The sequence below is a fragment of the Enhydra lutris genome, unplaced genomic scaffold (genome assembly GCF_002288905.1).
Source record: "Enhydra lutris kenyoni isolate GAN:26980312 unplaced genomic scaffold, ASM228890v2 scaffoldscaffold35, whole genome shotgun sequence".
NCBI lineage: Eukaryota > Metazoa > Chordata > Mammalia > Carnivora > Mustelidae > Enhydra > Enhydra lutris.
The window spans coordinates 8,011,323-8,029,508 of record NW_019154119.1 but is presented as its reverse complement, the minus strand read 5'-3'; the positions used below and the strand labels follow the sequence as shown (position 1 = coordinate 8,029,508).

General features: G+C 37.2%; 1 protein-coding gene and 1 pseudogene across 5 annotated transcripts in view; both read right to left on the bottom strand.

Moving 5' to 3' along the window:
• Positions 1-18,186, bottom strand: part of LOC111154128 (WD repeat domain 35) — a 65,111-nt gene that overhangs the window by 32,017 nt on the left and 14,908 nt on the right. For 3 of the 5 annotated variants that reach the window (XM_022513533.1, XM_022513532.1, XM_022513535.1), the window contains exons 10-11: positions 15,265-15,450; positions 10,156-10,216 (exon numbers count right to left, since the gene is read on the bottom strand). In XM_022513533.1, the coding sequence (XP_022369241.1) occupies positions 10,156-10,216; positions 15,265-15,450 (247 nt within the window). Of the gene's footprint in view, positions 1-10,155; positions 10,217-10,574; positions 10,608-15,264; positions 15,451-18,186 lie in introns of all 5 variants that reach the window. The other 2 variants (XM_022513534.1, XM_022513537.1) reach the window with 2 other exon arrangements.
• Positions 12,911-13,172, bottom strand: LOC111154129 (annotated as a pseudogene).

Below are 18,186 nucleotides of genomic sequence, written 5' to 3'. Positions count from 1 at the left end.
TTCAACATCCACAAATCAGTGTGATACAATACATTAATAAAAGAAAGAACAAGAACCATATGATACTCTCAATAGATGCTGAAAAAGCAATTGACAAAGTACAGCATCCTTTCTTGATCAAAACTCTTCACAGTGTAGGGATAGAGGGTACATATCTCAGTATCATAAATGCCATCTATGAAAAACCCAAAGTGAATATCATTTTCAATGGGGGAAAAACTGAGAGCTCTTCCCCTAAGTCCAGGAATATGGCAGGGATGTCCACTATCACCACTGCTATTCAACATAGTACTAGAAGTAGTAGCCTCAGCAATCAGACAACAACAACAACAACAACAAAATAAAAGGCATCCAAATCGGCAAGGCAAAGAAGTCAAGAAGGCAAAGAACTCACTCTTTGCAGATGATATGATACTTTCTGTGGAAAACCCAAAAGACTGCACTCCAAAACTGCTAGAATTCATACAGGAATTCAGTAAAGTGTCAGCATATAAAATCAATGCAGAGAAATCAGTTACACTTCTATACACCAACAACAAGACAGAAGAAATTCTGGAGTCAATCCCATTTACAATTGCACCCAAAACCATAAGATACTTAGGAATAAATCTAATCAAAGAGGCAAAGAATCTGTACTCAGAAAACTATAAAGTATTCATGAAAGAAATTGAGGAAAACACAAAGAAACGGAAAAACATTCCATGCTCATGGATTGGAACAACAAATACTGTGAAAATATCTATGCCACCTAGAGCAATCTACACATTTAATGCAATCCCTATCAAAATACCATCAACTTTTTTCAAAGAAATGGTACAAATAATCCTAAAACTTATATGGAACCAGAAAAGACCCTGAATAGCCAAAGGAATGTTGAAAAAGAAAACCAAAGCTGGCGGCGTCACAATTCCAGACTTCAAACTCTACAAAGCTGTAATCATCAAAACAATATGGTACTGGCACAAAAACAAGACACATAGATCAATGGAACAGAATAGAGAGCCCATAAATGGACTCTCAACTCTATGGTCAACTAAGTTTCTTCAACAAAGCAGGAAAGAAAAGTCCAATGGAACAAAGACAGTCTCTTCAACAAATGGTGTTGGGAAAATTGGACAGCCACATGCAGAAGAATGAAACTGGACCATTTCCTTACACCACACACAAAAATAGACTCAAAATGGGTAAAAGACCTCAATGTGAGACAGGAATCCATCAAAATCCTTGAGGAGAACACAGGCAGCAACCTTTTCGACCTCAGCCATAGCAACTTCTTCCCAGAAACATCACCAAAGGTAAGGGAAGCAAAGACAAAATGAAGGACAAAGTGGCAAGGGAAGCAAGGACAAAAATGAACTATTGGGACTTCATCAAGATAAAAAGCTTTTGCACAGCAAAGCAAACAGTCAACAAAACCAAAAAAGACAACTGACAGAATGGGAAAAGATATTTGCAAATGACATTTCAGATAAAGGGCTAATATCCAAAATCTATAAAGAACTTATCAAACTCAACTTCCAAAGAACAAAGAATTCAATCAAGAAATGGGCTGAAGGGGCACCTGGGTGGCTCAGTGGGTTAAAATCTCTGCCTTTGGCTCAGGTCATGATCCCAGAGTCCTGGGATCGAGCCCTGCATCGGGCTCTCTGCTTGGCAGGGAGCCTGCTTCCTCCTCTCTCTCTGCCTGCCTCTCTGCCTACTTGTGATCTATCTGTCAAATAAATAAAAATCTTTAAAAAAAAAAACCCCACAATTATCTTAAAAAAAAAAAAAAAAGAAGAAAGAAATGGGCCAAAGACATGAACAGACATTTCTCTAAGAAGACTTCCAAATAAAGAAGTACTCAACATCACCAGGCATCAGGGAAATACAGATCAAAACCACAATGGGATACCACCTCACACCAGTCAGAATGGCTAAAATTGACAAGTCAGGAAACGACAGATGCTGGCGAGGATGCAGAGAAAGGGGAACCCTCCTCCACTGTTGGTGGGACTGCAAGCTGGTGCAGCCACTCTGGAAAACAGCATGAAGGTTCCTCAAAAAGTTGAAAATAGAGCTACCCTATGACCCAGCAATCGCACTACTGGGTGTTTACCCTAAGGATACAAATGTAGTGATCCAAAGGGGCACGTGCACCCCAATGTTTATAGCAGCAATGTCCACAATAGCCAAACTATAGAAAGAGCCTAGATGTCCATCCACAGATGAATGGATAAAGAAAATGTAGTATATATACAATGGAATATTATGCAGCCATCAAAAAAAATTTGCCATTTGCAATGACATGGATGGAACTAGAGGGTATTATGCTAAGGGAAATAAGTCAATCAGAGAAAGACAATTATCATAAGATCTCACTGATATGAAGAATTTAAGAAACAAGACAGAGGATGATAGGAGAAGGGAGGGAAAAATGAAACAAGACGAAACCAGAGAGGGAGACAAACCATAAAAGACTCTTAATCTCAGGAAATAAACTGAGGGATGCCAGAGGGGAGGTAGGTGGGAGGGATGGGGTGGCTGGGTGATGGACATTGGGGAAGGTATGTGCTATGGTGAGTGCTGTGAATTGTGTAAGACTGATGAATCACAGACCTGTACCCCTGAAACAAATAATACATTATATGTTAATGAAAAAATAAAAAATAAAAATAGTAACAATTTTAAAAAATGGACAAAAAATCTGAACAGACATTTCTCCAATGAAGATATACAAACAGCCAGCAAGCAAAGGAAAAGATGCTCAACAGCATTAGCCATCAAGCAAATGCAAATCAAAACCACAATGAGATACTACTTCTCTCCTGTTTTAATGGCTAGAATCAAAAGGCTAGACATTAATGAGTATTGCCAAGGATGTACAGAAATGGTAGGAAAATAAAGTGGTGCGTCCACTTTGAAAAATAGTTTGTCAGTTTCTCCGAATGTTAAATACAGAGTTACCATATGCCCCAACAACTCCACTCCTAAGTATATAACCGAGAGAAATGAAAACACATGTCCACACAAAAGTTCACACACAAACGTTCAGACAGCATTGTTTTGAATAGCCAAAAAGTAGAAATAGCCCAAATGTCCATTAACTGATGAATAGATAAATCAAATCCCACTCCCTCCTCCTGTCCCCACTATTATTACTGCTTGGTTTGGGCCTGTATCCTTCCCTCTGATCTCACGTCTTATATTTCCTCATTAATTTAGAAAAGAAAATTCTCCAAAGTCCCTTCCTAATTTTGGAAAATATTCTCCTAAACATATAACTTTTTTTCATCTGTTCTGTTTTTCTTTTAAGATTTTATTTATTTATTTGACAGAGAGAGAGAAAAAGAGAGAGTACAAGCAGGGAGCATGGAAGGCAGAGGGAGAGGGAGAAGCAAGCTCACCACTGAGCAAAGAGCCCTAAACAGGGCTTGATCCCAGGACCCTGGGATCATGACCTGAGCTGAAGGCAGACACTTAACCAACAGAGCCACCCAGGCGCCCCTTTCTGTTCTGTTTCTTAAAAAACATTTAATTAAGCTCCTACTATGTACCTTTTTTTTTTTTTTTTCAAAAGATTTTATTTATTTGACAGAGAGAGATCACATAGGCAGAGAGGAAGGCCGGGAGTGGGGGGGCGGGAGGGGGGAGGCTCCCTGCTGAGCAAAGAGCCTGATGCAGGGCTGGATCCCAGGACCCTGAGATCATGACCTGAGCTGAAAGCAGAGGCCTAACCCACTGAGCTACACAGGCGCCCCCTACTGTGTGCCCTTTGATGACACAGTCTTATGAAGTCTATCTTAAAAACTTAAAAATGGAGGAATAAATAAGTAAAATAACTTGCCCATGGTCACAAAACAAACTAAACACCACAAAACTAAGCGCACACACACAAAATATATTAAAACAACAAAAAAATCTTTCATAAAGATCAGTTTCGTACCTATTTTCTAAAATCATGAATGATTAGAATAGTATAAAACTTATGTTTTATTAAATATTAAGCAAAGTATTCACATGGCCAGAATAAAGGAATGGTGTTAATAGCAGCTACCATTTAGGGAGCTCTTGCCGCAGTCCAAGTAGATATTTAAGGCAGTACGAGACTTAGAAAGTGGACAAAGAATTAGAAACCAGCTAATGGTAAAATGTTAATTGAGTAGATTACCAACTTTGGGTTTCAAATTCAAGAATTTTTACATGCTAAGTAATTCAGTATAGTTGAATCATACTAAAAAAAATTTTGTTTTCATTATAATTGTCAAGATTTTTCTATTCAAAATAGATAATATTGTTAAACTCTAGAGGGAGCCAGAAGCCTTTCCTATAGGGGACAAGGGGTTGAACCGCAGTCCTGGAAAAGGGTAGCAAAGCCCTGGGGAGTGCGGAGTGGGATGAACTTGCATGCCAGGCCCAGGCTTTGCTCAGCTTTCTCTGACACCCCCCCCCCCCCCCCCCCCCCCCGTTCTCCACTAAATCCTAACACATTTGTTAAATGTTTAGTAAATTCTACCACAGACACTCTAATGCCAAATATTATGCCCTCAGTATGGTATGAAGGAAGATCACAAACTTTTAAACTATTTTCTAATAAAATACACTTTTTCTTAAGTATATAAAATTATTCCTCTATCCACTGTTTACCTACAACTAAATTATATTCATGTTCCTTTCTCTTTTTTTAAGATTTTTTTATTTATTTGAGAGAGGTAGTAACAGAGATAGCAAGAAAGAGCACAAGTGGGGAGGAGAGGGAGAAGCAGCCTCCCACTGAGCAGGGAGCCCGACATGCAGCTCAATCCCAGGACCCTGGGACCATGACCTGAGCTGAAGGCAGGCACTTAACCTACTGAGCCACCCAGGAGTCCGGTTCCTTTTTGATATATCCTAAATAATCACAATAACTAATCGTTAGCCTGATTAATTCAAAAGTAAAATGTTAGTGGTTTAATGAAAGAGTCAGACTTTGAGATTCAAGCAATAGGTACTTGCTTAACTCTGTGGCCTTAGATAAATCACTTATTCTCTCTGAACCTCAGTTTACTCATTGCAACTGAAGATGATAATAATACCAACTTTATACAGCTGCTTAAAGATTAAAAGAGATACTAAACATAAAGCACAGTACAGTGCCTGGAATAGAATAAAGGCTTACTAATCACTTCAAAGCCAGTATTTATTGAATTTTATATATATATAATTCATATATATATTCATATTCATATATATTCATATATAAAAATATATAAATATATAACATATATTTATATTATATTTATTTTCTATAAATATATATTTAAATATTTATATTTTATATATATTTATATATAATATATCTTATATATAAATATATAAATATATTTATATTTATACATAAACATTTATATATAATATAAAATATTTTATATATATAAAATATATATACCAGTATATATTATATTAATTATAATTGCTAGCTATATACAATATATAATTATGTTAATATATAACGAACATACTCCATAGTATCTATTCTCATTCACACAACTACTCCATGAGGCAGGCATTATTATCTGCATGTAGCAGATGAAGACACAGAAAGATGGAGGGATTACATAACTTGCTGAAGCACACAGCTGTGAAGCGGGAGAAGGTGGGACACAAGCCCTGTTAATCTATCTCCAGAAGCCATGTCCTTAACCACTATGCCATATGGCTTCTCATTAAGGGTTAATAAGAATTAGATGTGGTTACTATTATTGTCTTTACCTTTATTACCTACATAGGTTTTTATAATAAAATCACATACAAACCCACGGATCAATACAAAAAACAAATACAAATGTACCTGAAACATACATTCTTTTGAACCAGCAGGTAGTAATTTCAGCAAACTCATATGGGTAGATAATCCTATCTACAAAAATTGTGCTAGATCTTCATTAAAAGATCTATCCAATCCAGGTGGATTTGTTCTTAGTTACCTAGAACTAAACCTCCAGGAAAAAGAATTCAAATTTTAACAGAACATTTTAGAAAAAGAACACAACCAGGATAAAAGCACTCCATGTCCTCCTCAACTATTCATCATCTGGGGAAAAAAATTTCAAATATCTAGAATGTTGGGAAAAAAATTTTAAGAAAACGACAATCTCTTCAACAAATGGTGTTGGGAGAATTGGACAGCCCCATGCAGAAGAATGAAACTGGACTACTCTTTTAAAACCATACACAAAAGTAAACTCAAAATGAATGAAAGACCTAAATGTGAGACAGGAATCCATCAAAATCCTAAGGAGAGCACAGGCACCTCTTTGACATCAGCCAGAGCAACTCCTTCCTAGACATGTCTCCAAAGGCAAGAGAAACAAGCAAAAAGGAACTATTGGGACATCAAAATAAAAAGCTTTTGCACAGCAAAGCAAACAGTCAACAAAACTAAAAGCAACCTACAGAATGGGAGAAGATATTTACAAATGTCTTATCAGATAAAGTGCTAGTATCCATAAAGTATAGTGCTAGTATCTATAAAGCACTTATCAAACTCAATGCCCAAAAAAACAAAAAGTCCAGTCAAGAAATGGGCAGAAGACATGAAGAGATATATTTCTCCAAAGAAGACGTCCAAATGACCAACAGACACATGAAAAAATGCTCATCATTGCTCAGCATTAGGGAAATACAAATCAAAACCACAATGAGATACCACCTCACACCAGTCAGAATGGCTAAAATTAACAAGTCAGGAAACAACAGATATTGGCAAGGATATGGAGAAAGGAGAACCCTCTTACACTCTTGGTGGGAATGCAAACTGGTGCAGCTACTCTGGAAAACAGTATGGAGGTTCCTCAGAAAGTTAAAAATAGAGCTAACTTATGACCTAGCAATTGCAGTACTAGGTATTTATCTAAAGGATGCAAACATAGTGATTTGAAGGAGCAGCCCAGATGTCCATCAACAGATGAATGGATAAAAAAGATGCGGTGTGTACATACACACGCGCGCGTGCACACTGGAATATTACTCAGCCATCAAAAAGAATGAAATCTTGCCATTTGCAACAACAATGGATGGAACTAGAAGGTATTACACTAAGCAAGATAAGTCAGAGAAAAACAAACACCATATGATTTCACTCATGTGGAATTTAAGAAACAAAACAAATGAACACAGCGGAAGGGAAGGAAAAATTAAATAAGATGAAAACCGAGAGGAAGGCAAACCATAAGAGAGTGAACTCCAGGAAACAAACTGAGGGTTGCTGGAGGGGAGGTGGGTGGGAGATAACTGGGTGATGGGCAGAAGGAAAGCATTAAGGAGGGCACTTGATATAATGAACACCAGGTATTATATGCAACTGATGAATCACTAAATTCTACCTCTGAAACTAATAAAAAAAATTATGCTTCCATTAACTAAACTTTGTAACATTAAGAAGCTGTAGTTACTAAGCAAGCAAGGATGTAAAATAACTTAAAACAATCTAGGAATTCACATATAAGTGAAACCTGCTTGTAATATTTTAATGCTGAGGTCTGAAATAAATGTCTACATCTGTAATGTTCCCCTACTTTTCTACTTATTCATTTCTCAGCCCCTTAAAGAGCTGGTAAACTGAAACTGCACTGACATGTTTTCATCAAATTGCCTATTTCTAGATTATATGGAGGACTCAGTGCATGTGTTAGAGACCATCACTAGAAAGCCACTGACATGGTCCCACCAAAATGGCTAAAGGACAGGCACCTGGTACTTTCCAGGCACTTTCCTTTTTTTTTTTTTCTTTTAAAGATTTTATTTATTTATTTGACAGAGAGAGGTCACAAGTAGGCAGAGAGGCAGGCAGAGAGCCCGATGCGGGGCTCGATCCCAGGACCCTGAGATCATGACCTGAGCCGAAGGCAGAGGCTTTAACCCACTGAGCCACCCAGGCGCCCCTTCCAGGCACTTTCCATGCCTTCAATCCTCTGCAGATGCTGTTTTCTCTCCTTAAAAAGTCACCTGAAGAAATACTCATCTTCAAAATTCAGGTCAAATGAAATTAAGTAGGAAAGATGTCCCTGGTGTCCTTACTCACCAACATGCACTTATCCAATACCCAGCACAAAACCGACCACACAAATGGGGAGCAAGCAGTAAGCCAGTGTTCAATGGAGTAACTGTATTTCCTTATTTCTTTAAATATCCTACAGCAAGTTTCATAGTCAATTTCTTATAACTCCAGATGCCTGGTACAGGACCTGAAACTCACTGAATTTATTTATTGCTAAATAACTGAATTATCATTTTCTATTTTCGTGATAGAAAATAAATATTTTCCATACATTCAATAAACATTTGTTATGGGGTAAGCATAGTGTTAGGTAGAGGAGATACAGAAATGAGTAAGACATAGATCCTTAAGAAGCTCAACATCTTGTGGGGAAGACAAACAAGAAAATCGATAATCATTGTGCCCAGTAAAAAGCACTACTGTCAGTAGAAGTGCACCAAAGGTATTTTAAGGGTGCAAAGGAAGAGCACCAAAAATGGGTACCTAACTCGTTTATGTATAGAACAAGAGTCCCATAGACTAAGCTTCTATAATAAAGTATGAAGTTCTTTTAAAAAGTTTCTATAGAGATTGTCAGGAGGAAGAGTAGGTAGCACAAGAAAAATTACACTTTCCAGAACAACATCAGTTGCATACTTTTTTCGTTTTAGCCTCTGGTCCTCATGAAAATTTGGCATACAAACTGAAAAAAAGGAATTTTACAGGATATGTATGAAACAAAAATGTTGAGTCCTTGGCTGGGTTTACTGCAGACCAATGAAAGAACTGTTTGTTAAAATTTCAGCCAGCGAGACAGCAAAAAAAAAAAAAAAAAAAGTTTCGACACTCAAAAATATAAATAATCATGCCCTCAAGTATTGGCCATTTTATGAAGGTGAGGGATTGACATCTGGCTTTATGGGAAAAAAAAAAAAAGACTACCTGTGATCAAAATTACTTTGTGGCTAAACGTATCATCATTATTCTATGTTAGAACTTTTGATATCAAAAGAAAAAGCATATAATCTGAAGACTGACAGAATTCACATCTTAAAGACTTATGTTTCTAACAGAAGACATTCATGTAACAAGAATCTGTAAGAATTTCAGGGAAGACTCTTAACAAGGAACAATAACATATACATGTGTGCACATATGTAAACATATAGCTAAGTAACAATGAACATAAGACATGAAGTTGAAAAGTTTCACTTTATAACAGTGAGTTACCAACACCCTGAACAGAGAGCATAAAATTTTTGAAGCCAGTATTTCTCACATTTGCTTGCATCACCCAAAAAGTTTAGCAAAATACAGAGGACAGACACTAACATTTGATTAAGATTGAATATGAAACCTAAAAAAAAAAGACGAGCTCTCAGATTCAGAAAATAATTCAATGGGTTTTCAATTTCTGAAATCTATTAACTTTTCTAATACCATATCCAATAAACTATCACACTTTAAAAAAAACGTTACTTTTGGAAGTTGCAGTGAAATGGCAACAAAATATTTGGTAATGATTTTTAAGAAAAAACTTAAGAGTAAGACATGCAATTTTTTAATGGTGACTTTCATAGCTGTTGGCTAGAGGGAATTGTAAATCTAAAGTAACAGATGTCTTCTGAAAACAAAGTCAGGAATTTTTGAAAGCTGTCCCTATTAATAGACTGATTTCATTAGAAAAATCTGGAAAGAGCAAATGCACTTTTACAAGCAGCTAAAGTGTTTTTATGGAAGAGAGGTATTTACAAGCAGTTTATTAATAATAAAAGTGGTTTAACAGCAAAATTCTTTCTATAATCCTCAGTTTATTACATGCTAATCATTATGCTGCATACCAATTCTTATACAATTATACTTCCCATTGAAAGCAAATGATGGCAGTATAGCAGTCATGAGATTACTGTGGCTTTTAGATACAGTAATCTATAATTTATTCTATTAAACAAGATACTTCTGACAGTGAAGTGGAGCATTATTAATAATTTTACCACGATAATAGGCATAAACTGGTGCTGGACTTGGCAAACCAGGAAGAACTGTCATCCTTATTTTGGAGAATAGCATTTTAATTAATAATACAATTGTTAGGTTTTTAAATTAGTGTTACAAATAAAATTTGATTAAAGAGGGAATAGACATTAACATTTCCTTACCAATATCGATATATTTGGGATCCAAAGGTGTGCCAATAGAATTACAAAGAACTAGCACAAACTGTGAACAAAAAACAGAGTATGAGAATTTCTGCTTCTTAACGATAAAGGAAACAATGCTTAAAATATCATGCTTATCTCTTTAAAGTATCACAACTGGGAAATAACTGATAAGACTGTTAAGTGCAAAGAACATAATCTACAGCATTAAACATAAAGAAACATGAATTAAAATTAAAACAAGGCTGATTCCTCAAATCAGTTCAAAACAAGTTCCAACTAATGGAACACTGTTTTTTAAGAGGCCACCTAAGAAACACAAGTACACTGGCTACTTTTCATTATTTATACTTCTAAAATTCCTGATCAGCTGTAACCTCAAAACTCATTTTCATCCTACATAAGAACTAATTTGTTACCGTTGCACCAAATGTTCCCATCTCGTTCTCCTCCTTTGAAGCAATATAAAAAATTCAGAAAAAATCAGTTAACTCAGAAAAAAACATAATCCAATCTGGCGAAAAATGATTTACAATGCCCACTCGTTAGCACAAACACAATTACCAGTAATTAATATTAGGGAAAATAATCAAGTATAATGCGCACTTTACACCATATTATTCTAAAGTGATAATTTCATTTTTCTGTTAGTCACCTTTTCTATTATCTTGTGCTAAGAATACTATTTTACTTAGATGTTCTCCTGAAAAGAATGATTTCAAATAAACCAATTCTCTATGTACTATTTACAGTCTCTCTCTTTCATTTTTCAGCTTCTCAAGTAAAACTTCTTTAATTTCATAAATATAAACTAAATGGATCTTTATGCACTGTTGGTGGGAATGCAAACCATTAGAGCCACTGTCAAAAACAGTACGGAGGTTCCTTCAAAAGTTAAAAATAGAATCAGCCCATGATTGGGGACTTGCACAACTGAGTATTTACCGAGAAATATAAAAACAAGAATTCAAAGAGATAAATGCACTCTTATGTTTACTGCAGCTTTATTTACAATAGCTAAACTATGGAAGCAGCCCAAGTCTCCATCAACAGATGAATGGATAAAGAGAATGTTGTGTATCGATACATATGATGGAATATTATTCAGCCATTAAAAAAAAAAAAAATGAAATCCTGCCATTTGCAACAACATGCTTGGAGCTACAGAGTATAATGCTAAGCAACATAAGTCAGAGAAAGACAAAGACCATATGATCTCACTCATATGAATTTAAGAAACAAAACAAATGAGCAAAGAAAAGAGAGAGACAAACCAAGAAACAGACTTTAACTCTAGAGAACAAACTGATGGAGGCAGGCTGGGGGGACGGCTGAAACAGGTAAAGGAGATTAAGAGTACACTTGTCAAGATGAGCAGTGAGTCATGTAGAACTGTTGAATTGCTATATTGTACACCTGAAACTAATATAACATTGTGTGTTAATAATACTGGGATTCAAGTTAAAGATTTAGGGGCACCTGGGTGGCTCAGTCAGTTGAGTGTCTGACTCTTGATTTCGGCTCACGTCATGATCTCAGGGTCCTGAGATCAAGCCCTGCATCAGGCTCCATGCTGACAACAGAGTCTACTTGAGATTCTCTCCTTCTCTCTCTGCCCTTCCCCCCTCCCCCCCACCACCCCCCATCCTGCCCTATTCACATGCAGGCACACAGGCTTCTCTCTCTCTCTAAAAACAAATAAATAAAATCTTTTAAAAATAAACAAAATTAAAATTTGAATGAAAAAATGGAAGAATGTTTAAAAAACTTACTAAGAAACTAAAGGACAAAAATTATATCGAAATATAATTTATTATTCCACTACTTAAAATAAGCTGATTTACTGCCATAAAGTGCCACAAATAACTTGTATTTTTTAATCCACATATAATCTACATGCTCAAGGTTAAAGAATGAAGTAGTTCCATAAGACTTCTTACTAAAAAACAGAAGTTCCTCCCAACTTCCCATTTTCTGCTCCCTGAAGTAACAACTTTCAGCTCCTTTAACTCATCCTCTTAATATTTACCCACACAAATCTAAGTAATGTGTTTATGATGCTAGGTCTTGTTTTGTTCAGTTTCAATCTGGGACATTCTCTGACTTCCCACTATCACAGACAGGTATGTAACTCTCTTTCAGCCCCCTTCCCAGCACCCAACACAGGGGCGCACTCCTTTGCCTCCAGCTTTCCACCTACCATTTTGTTAGATCAGAATTTCAGGGGTTAATATGGTCATTACACTCCAAATAAAAAGGCTCTATTTAATTAAAAATCCACTTAATTAAAAAATTCATTTAAAAAACATCACTTTGACTATATAAGTGTTATTCATTGCTGAGTTGTGTGTCACAATTTATTCTCCTTTCAAGTGCATTTCGCTTTCCCTGCAGTTGGTAATTGTCTTTATTTTTTCTCTTTGCTAGGTTCTCTGTATTGATTGCTAACTTAAGTCCCCTCTTAAGGGTTCAACCACATTAAGTGTCCTATTAATTTCATCTTGAGTTTCCTCTGGAGCCATGGGACATGCTGTCACCTGATGATAGCGCAGGCGCGCCACACACTGTCAGCCGGTACCACTCTTCACCATTGCTCTCAGGTTACCAACTTCTTCCTCTTTCTTGGTCCAGTCCTCATTCTGATTGGCCATATCCTAAAGTAACTAAGAAAGCTTGGAAGGTAAATTTTTGGTGACCTTGTACATCTAAAAATGTCTTTTGCCTACCTTCATTTTATTTTATTTTATTTTTTCACACAACACAGAAAGCTTTGTTCATCCACACCATTCCACAGAATGGCAGGCTCACTTTAGTATGCTGTCATCTTGGGCTACTGCCAGTTCTCTCTCAATCCATTTCTGCTCATCCTGTTTCTTTTTCTCCTCAGCCGCTCTCCTCTTTTCCTCTTCTGCCCAAGGTTTCAGGTAACTTGAGCTTGGCTCCATAGGCAATTCCAAGAAACAGGCAGAGTAGTGACCAAGCTTGATGAGCAGAGAGACAAGCACCGGCGACATCATCTCGTTCAAAACCTTCACGCCAGAAGGACAATCTGCCTCCCACCTTCATTGTAATTTATAGTTTGCTGAACATACAGAATTCAAGATGGGAAATCATTTTCCCTCAAAATTTCAAAAGCAATTCTCCAAAGTATCGCTATTGACAAGTTTAATGCCATGATGACATCTGACCCTGGGAAGTCTGTTTTTCTGAAAGCTTTTTTTTTTTTTTTTAAAGATATTTATTTATTTGACAGACAGAGATCACAAGTAGGCAGAGAGGCAGGCAGAGAGAGAGAGGGGGAAGCAAGCTCCCTGCTGAGCAGAGAGTCCAATGCGGGGCTCGATCCCAGGACCCTGAGATCATGACCCGAGCCGAAGGCAGAGGCTTTAACCCACCAAGCCACCCAGACGCCCCTTTCTGAAAGCTTATGAAGGATCTTTCTACCCCCAGTGTTCTGAAATTTCACAACAATGTGCCTTGATGTGGAAATATTTTCATTCACTGAGCAAGGAACTTTCAATCTAGAAACTCAAGGGAAATTTTCTTGGATATTTTCTTCAGAATCACTCTCCTCCACTTTGCCTGCTCACCGAACTTCCAGGTCCGGTCCTCTGACTTTCGTATCTATTCCCTCATGTTTTCAATTTCCTTGTCTTTTTGTTCCACTTTACAGGAGTTTTCCTCCATTTTATCTTTGAACTCCTCTGCCAAATTTTTCATTGCTCTTATCATATTTGTAATATCCAAAAACCTCCTTTTCTATAGCGTCCCTTCCTTTTTTTTTTTTTTTTTTTTTGCGTCCCTTCCTTTTTATGGATGTAGCATCTCTTAACTCTAGGAAGATACTCTGAAATGATTCTTCCGCATTGTTCTTCTCCCTGCAGAGTCTTTGCTTCCTCCCAATCCTTTTCTCCTTGTGTTTATTTCTTTGTGTCTGTTCAATGAGATGCTTTTCTCAAATGTCTGATAATCCTTGTCTATCTACTTCAATTTAAGAGAAAGACACTGAAAAGCTGTTTGGAATCTATTTTTTATGAGTGAGCCCCATGACTCTGGTCTTCACAGTAAGGTGATGGGGCAGGGATCTTTCCTTGGGGACTCCCCATAGGAGTAACTTTAAGAGGTCTTTTCTCTTGAACGGGTCAGATTCCTCAGACAGGATTCTTTATATGCCTTTTTTTTTCCTCTTTCCTTCTTGCGTAATCTCTAGTACTTCCAAATTGTTTTCCCATTTGTTTCTTTCTCCTACCAGGTACTATTAAGTCCTGTCTTGTGTCTCTTCAGGATTCTGGGATGAAAACCAGTTACTTCTTTGCTTTCTCCATTGATGACTTGGGATTCAGCTTTCTTAGGTCTGCTAAGGTCATTACCATTAATCCACCTACTCTTCAACCTCCAAAACTATGTTGCCATTTCCTCTCCCTTTCTGCTCCCTATGGGCTTATGACTTTTTTAAAAATACCGTTATTGTTGTTTTGTGAGTTTCAGGAGAGAACAGAGCCAAAGGTGGCTGTTCAAACGGCCTCCTTAAACTAAAAACTCTATACTTTTTAATGGGATAAAATAATCTATAACCCAGCCAAAGACAATGGTAACCCTTTTTAAAAAATTTATATGCTTCTGCAAGTATCTGAATTGTTAGCATACTTTTAAAAAAGGCATTATTTACATTATTTATTTTACACTCTGAGACATTGATTTTGAAAGCACTATAATTCCAAATAAAAGTATATTTCTCAATGTCAAAGCTACCCAAAATGTTATAATGGCCATCGTTACATAATTTCTCGAGCATTTATACTAGACATCTGGATATTCATTTTTTCTTGTGGAATTTTAACTTGGAAAAGGATTATGGCACTTGAAATATATCTTAAAAGAAAAAAGCTTCTGTACTGAACTGGTCAATATGAAATGCTAATGGATTCGCTGACTGGAGGGAAAAAAAAAAAATGGGACAGAGAACCAACGGAGCCACATAATTTTTCAGAGGTCTAGACAGACACGGCCAGTAGACCCAACACTCTGCTGTACCTACCAATACAGAGGCTATGCTGGAAAAGGTAGAGGCCAACCCATCTTAGTTTTAACACAGAAACGAACACCCACCTGAGGATGGTTTTCATCAGCTTTTGTAGCCAAAATGCAGAAATCTCCACAAGTAGTAATCGAAATGAGACTCTTCACATATTTAACATATTTCTCATTATTTTTCGTATCCCAAAAGATAACACAATACTCTGGACGATCAGGTCTGGTATAAGCATAAACGACAGTGTTTGAGCAATAACCCCACTAGGAAGAAAGGAAGGAGCAAAGGACAGGAGGGAAGAAGAGAGGGAGAGAGAGAGAAAAAGAACATTTAACACTGTTAAAGAAAAATCTTATTATATACTGTAAATATGTGGTTTTTTGATGCTGACCAAATATCTTCTTCAGGAATAGAAGATAGAAGGACTGAACATTCACCTTAATACCTTTTCTCAGTAAAGTAACAACAACAACAAAGATCTAAAAGTAATATAGTTATCAAACAAAGAATGTACTACAAAAATAAATTTATTTTAACTTTCCTTATTTTCATTTGTAAGATTTAAGCTTCAGTGGTGAAAATTTCAGATTTTTCAATAGTCATTAACAGCTGCATGGGGGACAACAGGGAAGAATGATCCCTATCAAAAGTTTAAATTCTGGGTCCCCAAGCCAAAATTCAAAAACAGATGCTTTGCTTTTTTTTTCCCCATCCACATTTTCTACATTTGTTTTCACCAGAGTAACATGTGCACATAGTTTAAAGTCAAATAATTCTATGTGGTTAATTTAAAACAAAAATAAAATGCAGACCCCACTGACTAATTTCCTCCCAGGGGTAGTCATTTACAAGTCTGAACTTTGACTGTTTTGTTATTTATCTCCATATCATACACGTATTGATGGTGGAACTTACAGAAGATAATGGAACTTCTTTCTCTTGGCTAACTCTCCCAATATATTCATACCTAATTTTTAATAAATCAGCATTCAGAACTGATATTATTATGACTGTGTTTACTATTCAAAACTAAGGCATACTTATTTTTTATACCATGATTATTTTTTCAAATAAACTTTTTACTTAAAAATAATTTTAGATTTATACAAAAGTTACAAGGATAGGGGCTCCTACGTGGCTCAGTTGGTTAAGTGTCCGTCTCTGGATTTCAGCTCAGGTCATGATCTCAGGGTTATGAGATCGAGCCCCGTGTCAGGCTCTGCACTGGGTGTAGAGCGTGCTTAAGATTCTCTCTCTCCCTCTCCTTATGTGCCCCCCCCACTACTCGCACATGCTCTCAGTCTAAAAAAATTTTTTTTGAAGTTACAAGGATAATACAGAGTTCCCTATACCCCTCTCCCTATTGTTAACATCTTACACTACTATGGTACATTTGTCGCAACTAAGAAACCAGCACTGATCCAGTCCTATTAACTAAACTTCACACTTTATTTGGATTTCATTAGTTTTTTTCTTAATGTCCTTTTTCTGTCCCAGAGTCCTATTTGGGATGCATTATATGTAGTGTCAGATCTCCTTAGACTCCCCTGGGCTGTGATGCTTTCTCAGTCTTTCCTTCTTTTTAATGACCTAGACGGTTTTAAGGAGTACTGGTCAGGTATTCTGCAGAATGTCCTTCAGTTCGGGTTTGTCTGATGTTTTTCTCCTGTTTAGAGTGGGATTTTCAGTTCTTAGCGAGATCATCACAGAAGCGAAGAGCTCTTCTCATCTGCCACATTGGGGGTACATGAGATCCATGTGACATCACTTGATAATGCTAGCCTTGATCGCCTAGACAAGGTGGTGTCCGCTAGGTCTCTCTTAAGTGACTTTCTTTTTTCCCCTTTCCATAGCCTGCTCTTCGGGAGTGAGTCACTAAATGCAACTCACGTTCAAGTTAGGGAAGCAGGGGACTGGAGGGAGTAGTATCTAAGTAATTCGAATACTTCTGTAAGATTTGTTTCTTCTCCTCTGTTTATTTATTTAAATAATTTATTTTAGATCAGCTCTTGCTCTTGGACATTTATTTTATAATTTGGTTTTATAATTTGGTTACAATCCAAAGTTACATCATTTATTTTGTTGCTCAGGGTGTTCCGGTTTTGGCCATTGGGAGCTCTTCCAGGTTGGCTCTTGGTCTCTTCGATATGCCCCATCCTGCTGTTTTGAGCACGTCCTTACTTTCTGGCACTATCAGAGACTCCAGGTTCATCCTGGACTTTTTCCTTCCCAGTCCTAAAATCAGACAGTTCTCCAGGGTGGTTTGCCTTTTAAAAATGAAGTAGGTTTTCCATAACAAATATTATTAGTAGTTTACCAGATTGATTAACCTCATACTTCCAAATTTGTTTTGGGTCAAGTGTTAAATATAAGATAAGATATTGATTAGTATTGGGGCACTGGGGTGGCTCAGTCAGTTAAGCATCTGCCTTCGGCTCAGGTCGGGATCCCAGGGTCCTGGGATCAAGCCCTGCATCGGGCTCCCTGCTCAGTGGGGAGCCTGCTTCTCCCTCGCCCACCTTCCTGTTTCTCTCTGTCTCAGAAATAAACAAATAAGCAAAATATTTTTTTAAAATATTGATTAGAATTATGCTATTTATTCTCATTTTCCCCCTTCTGATCCATTCCCTCTCTCTGATCTTCTTTATCCTGCTGTTCCCTGGAGACTGATTTCTATGAACTGCAACTCGCAGGCTACGTTGCCTTCCGGTTTCCAGGTGGGTCCAGCCAACAGAAGGCACCAGCAGGTAGAGAGATGGGCTGAAGTATTTCCTCCCCAAAAGTGTTTCTACCCAGCCAGTCGGCAGAGGCTGTGCTCCCGCAGGATAATTCCTCTTGCATAGCCACAGCTCTAGTGGGTTCCAGGAACAATACATTCTTATCTTGCCCCCTGTTGCTACCCCTGCGCACCTGCATTGTCATCACTTACTGGACCCATTAGCCATGCCCGGACATCTGTAATAAACCCTCCATCAATCTCTCTTCAATTATTCCTTTGA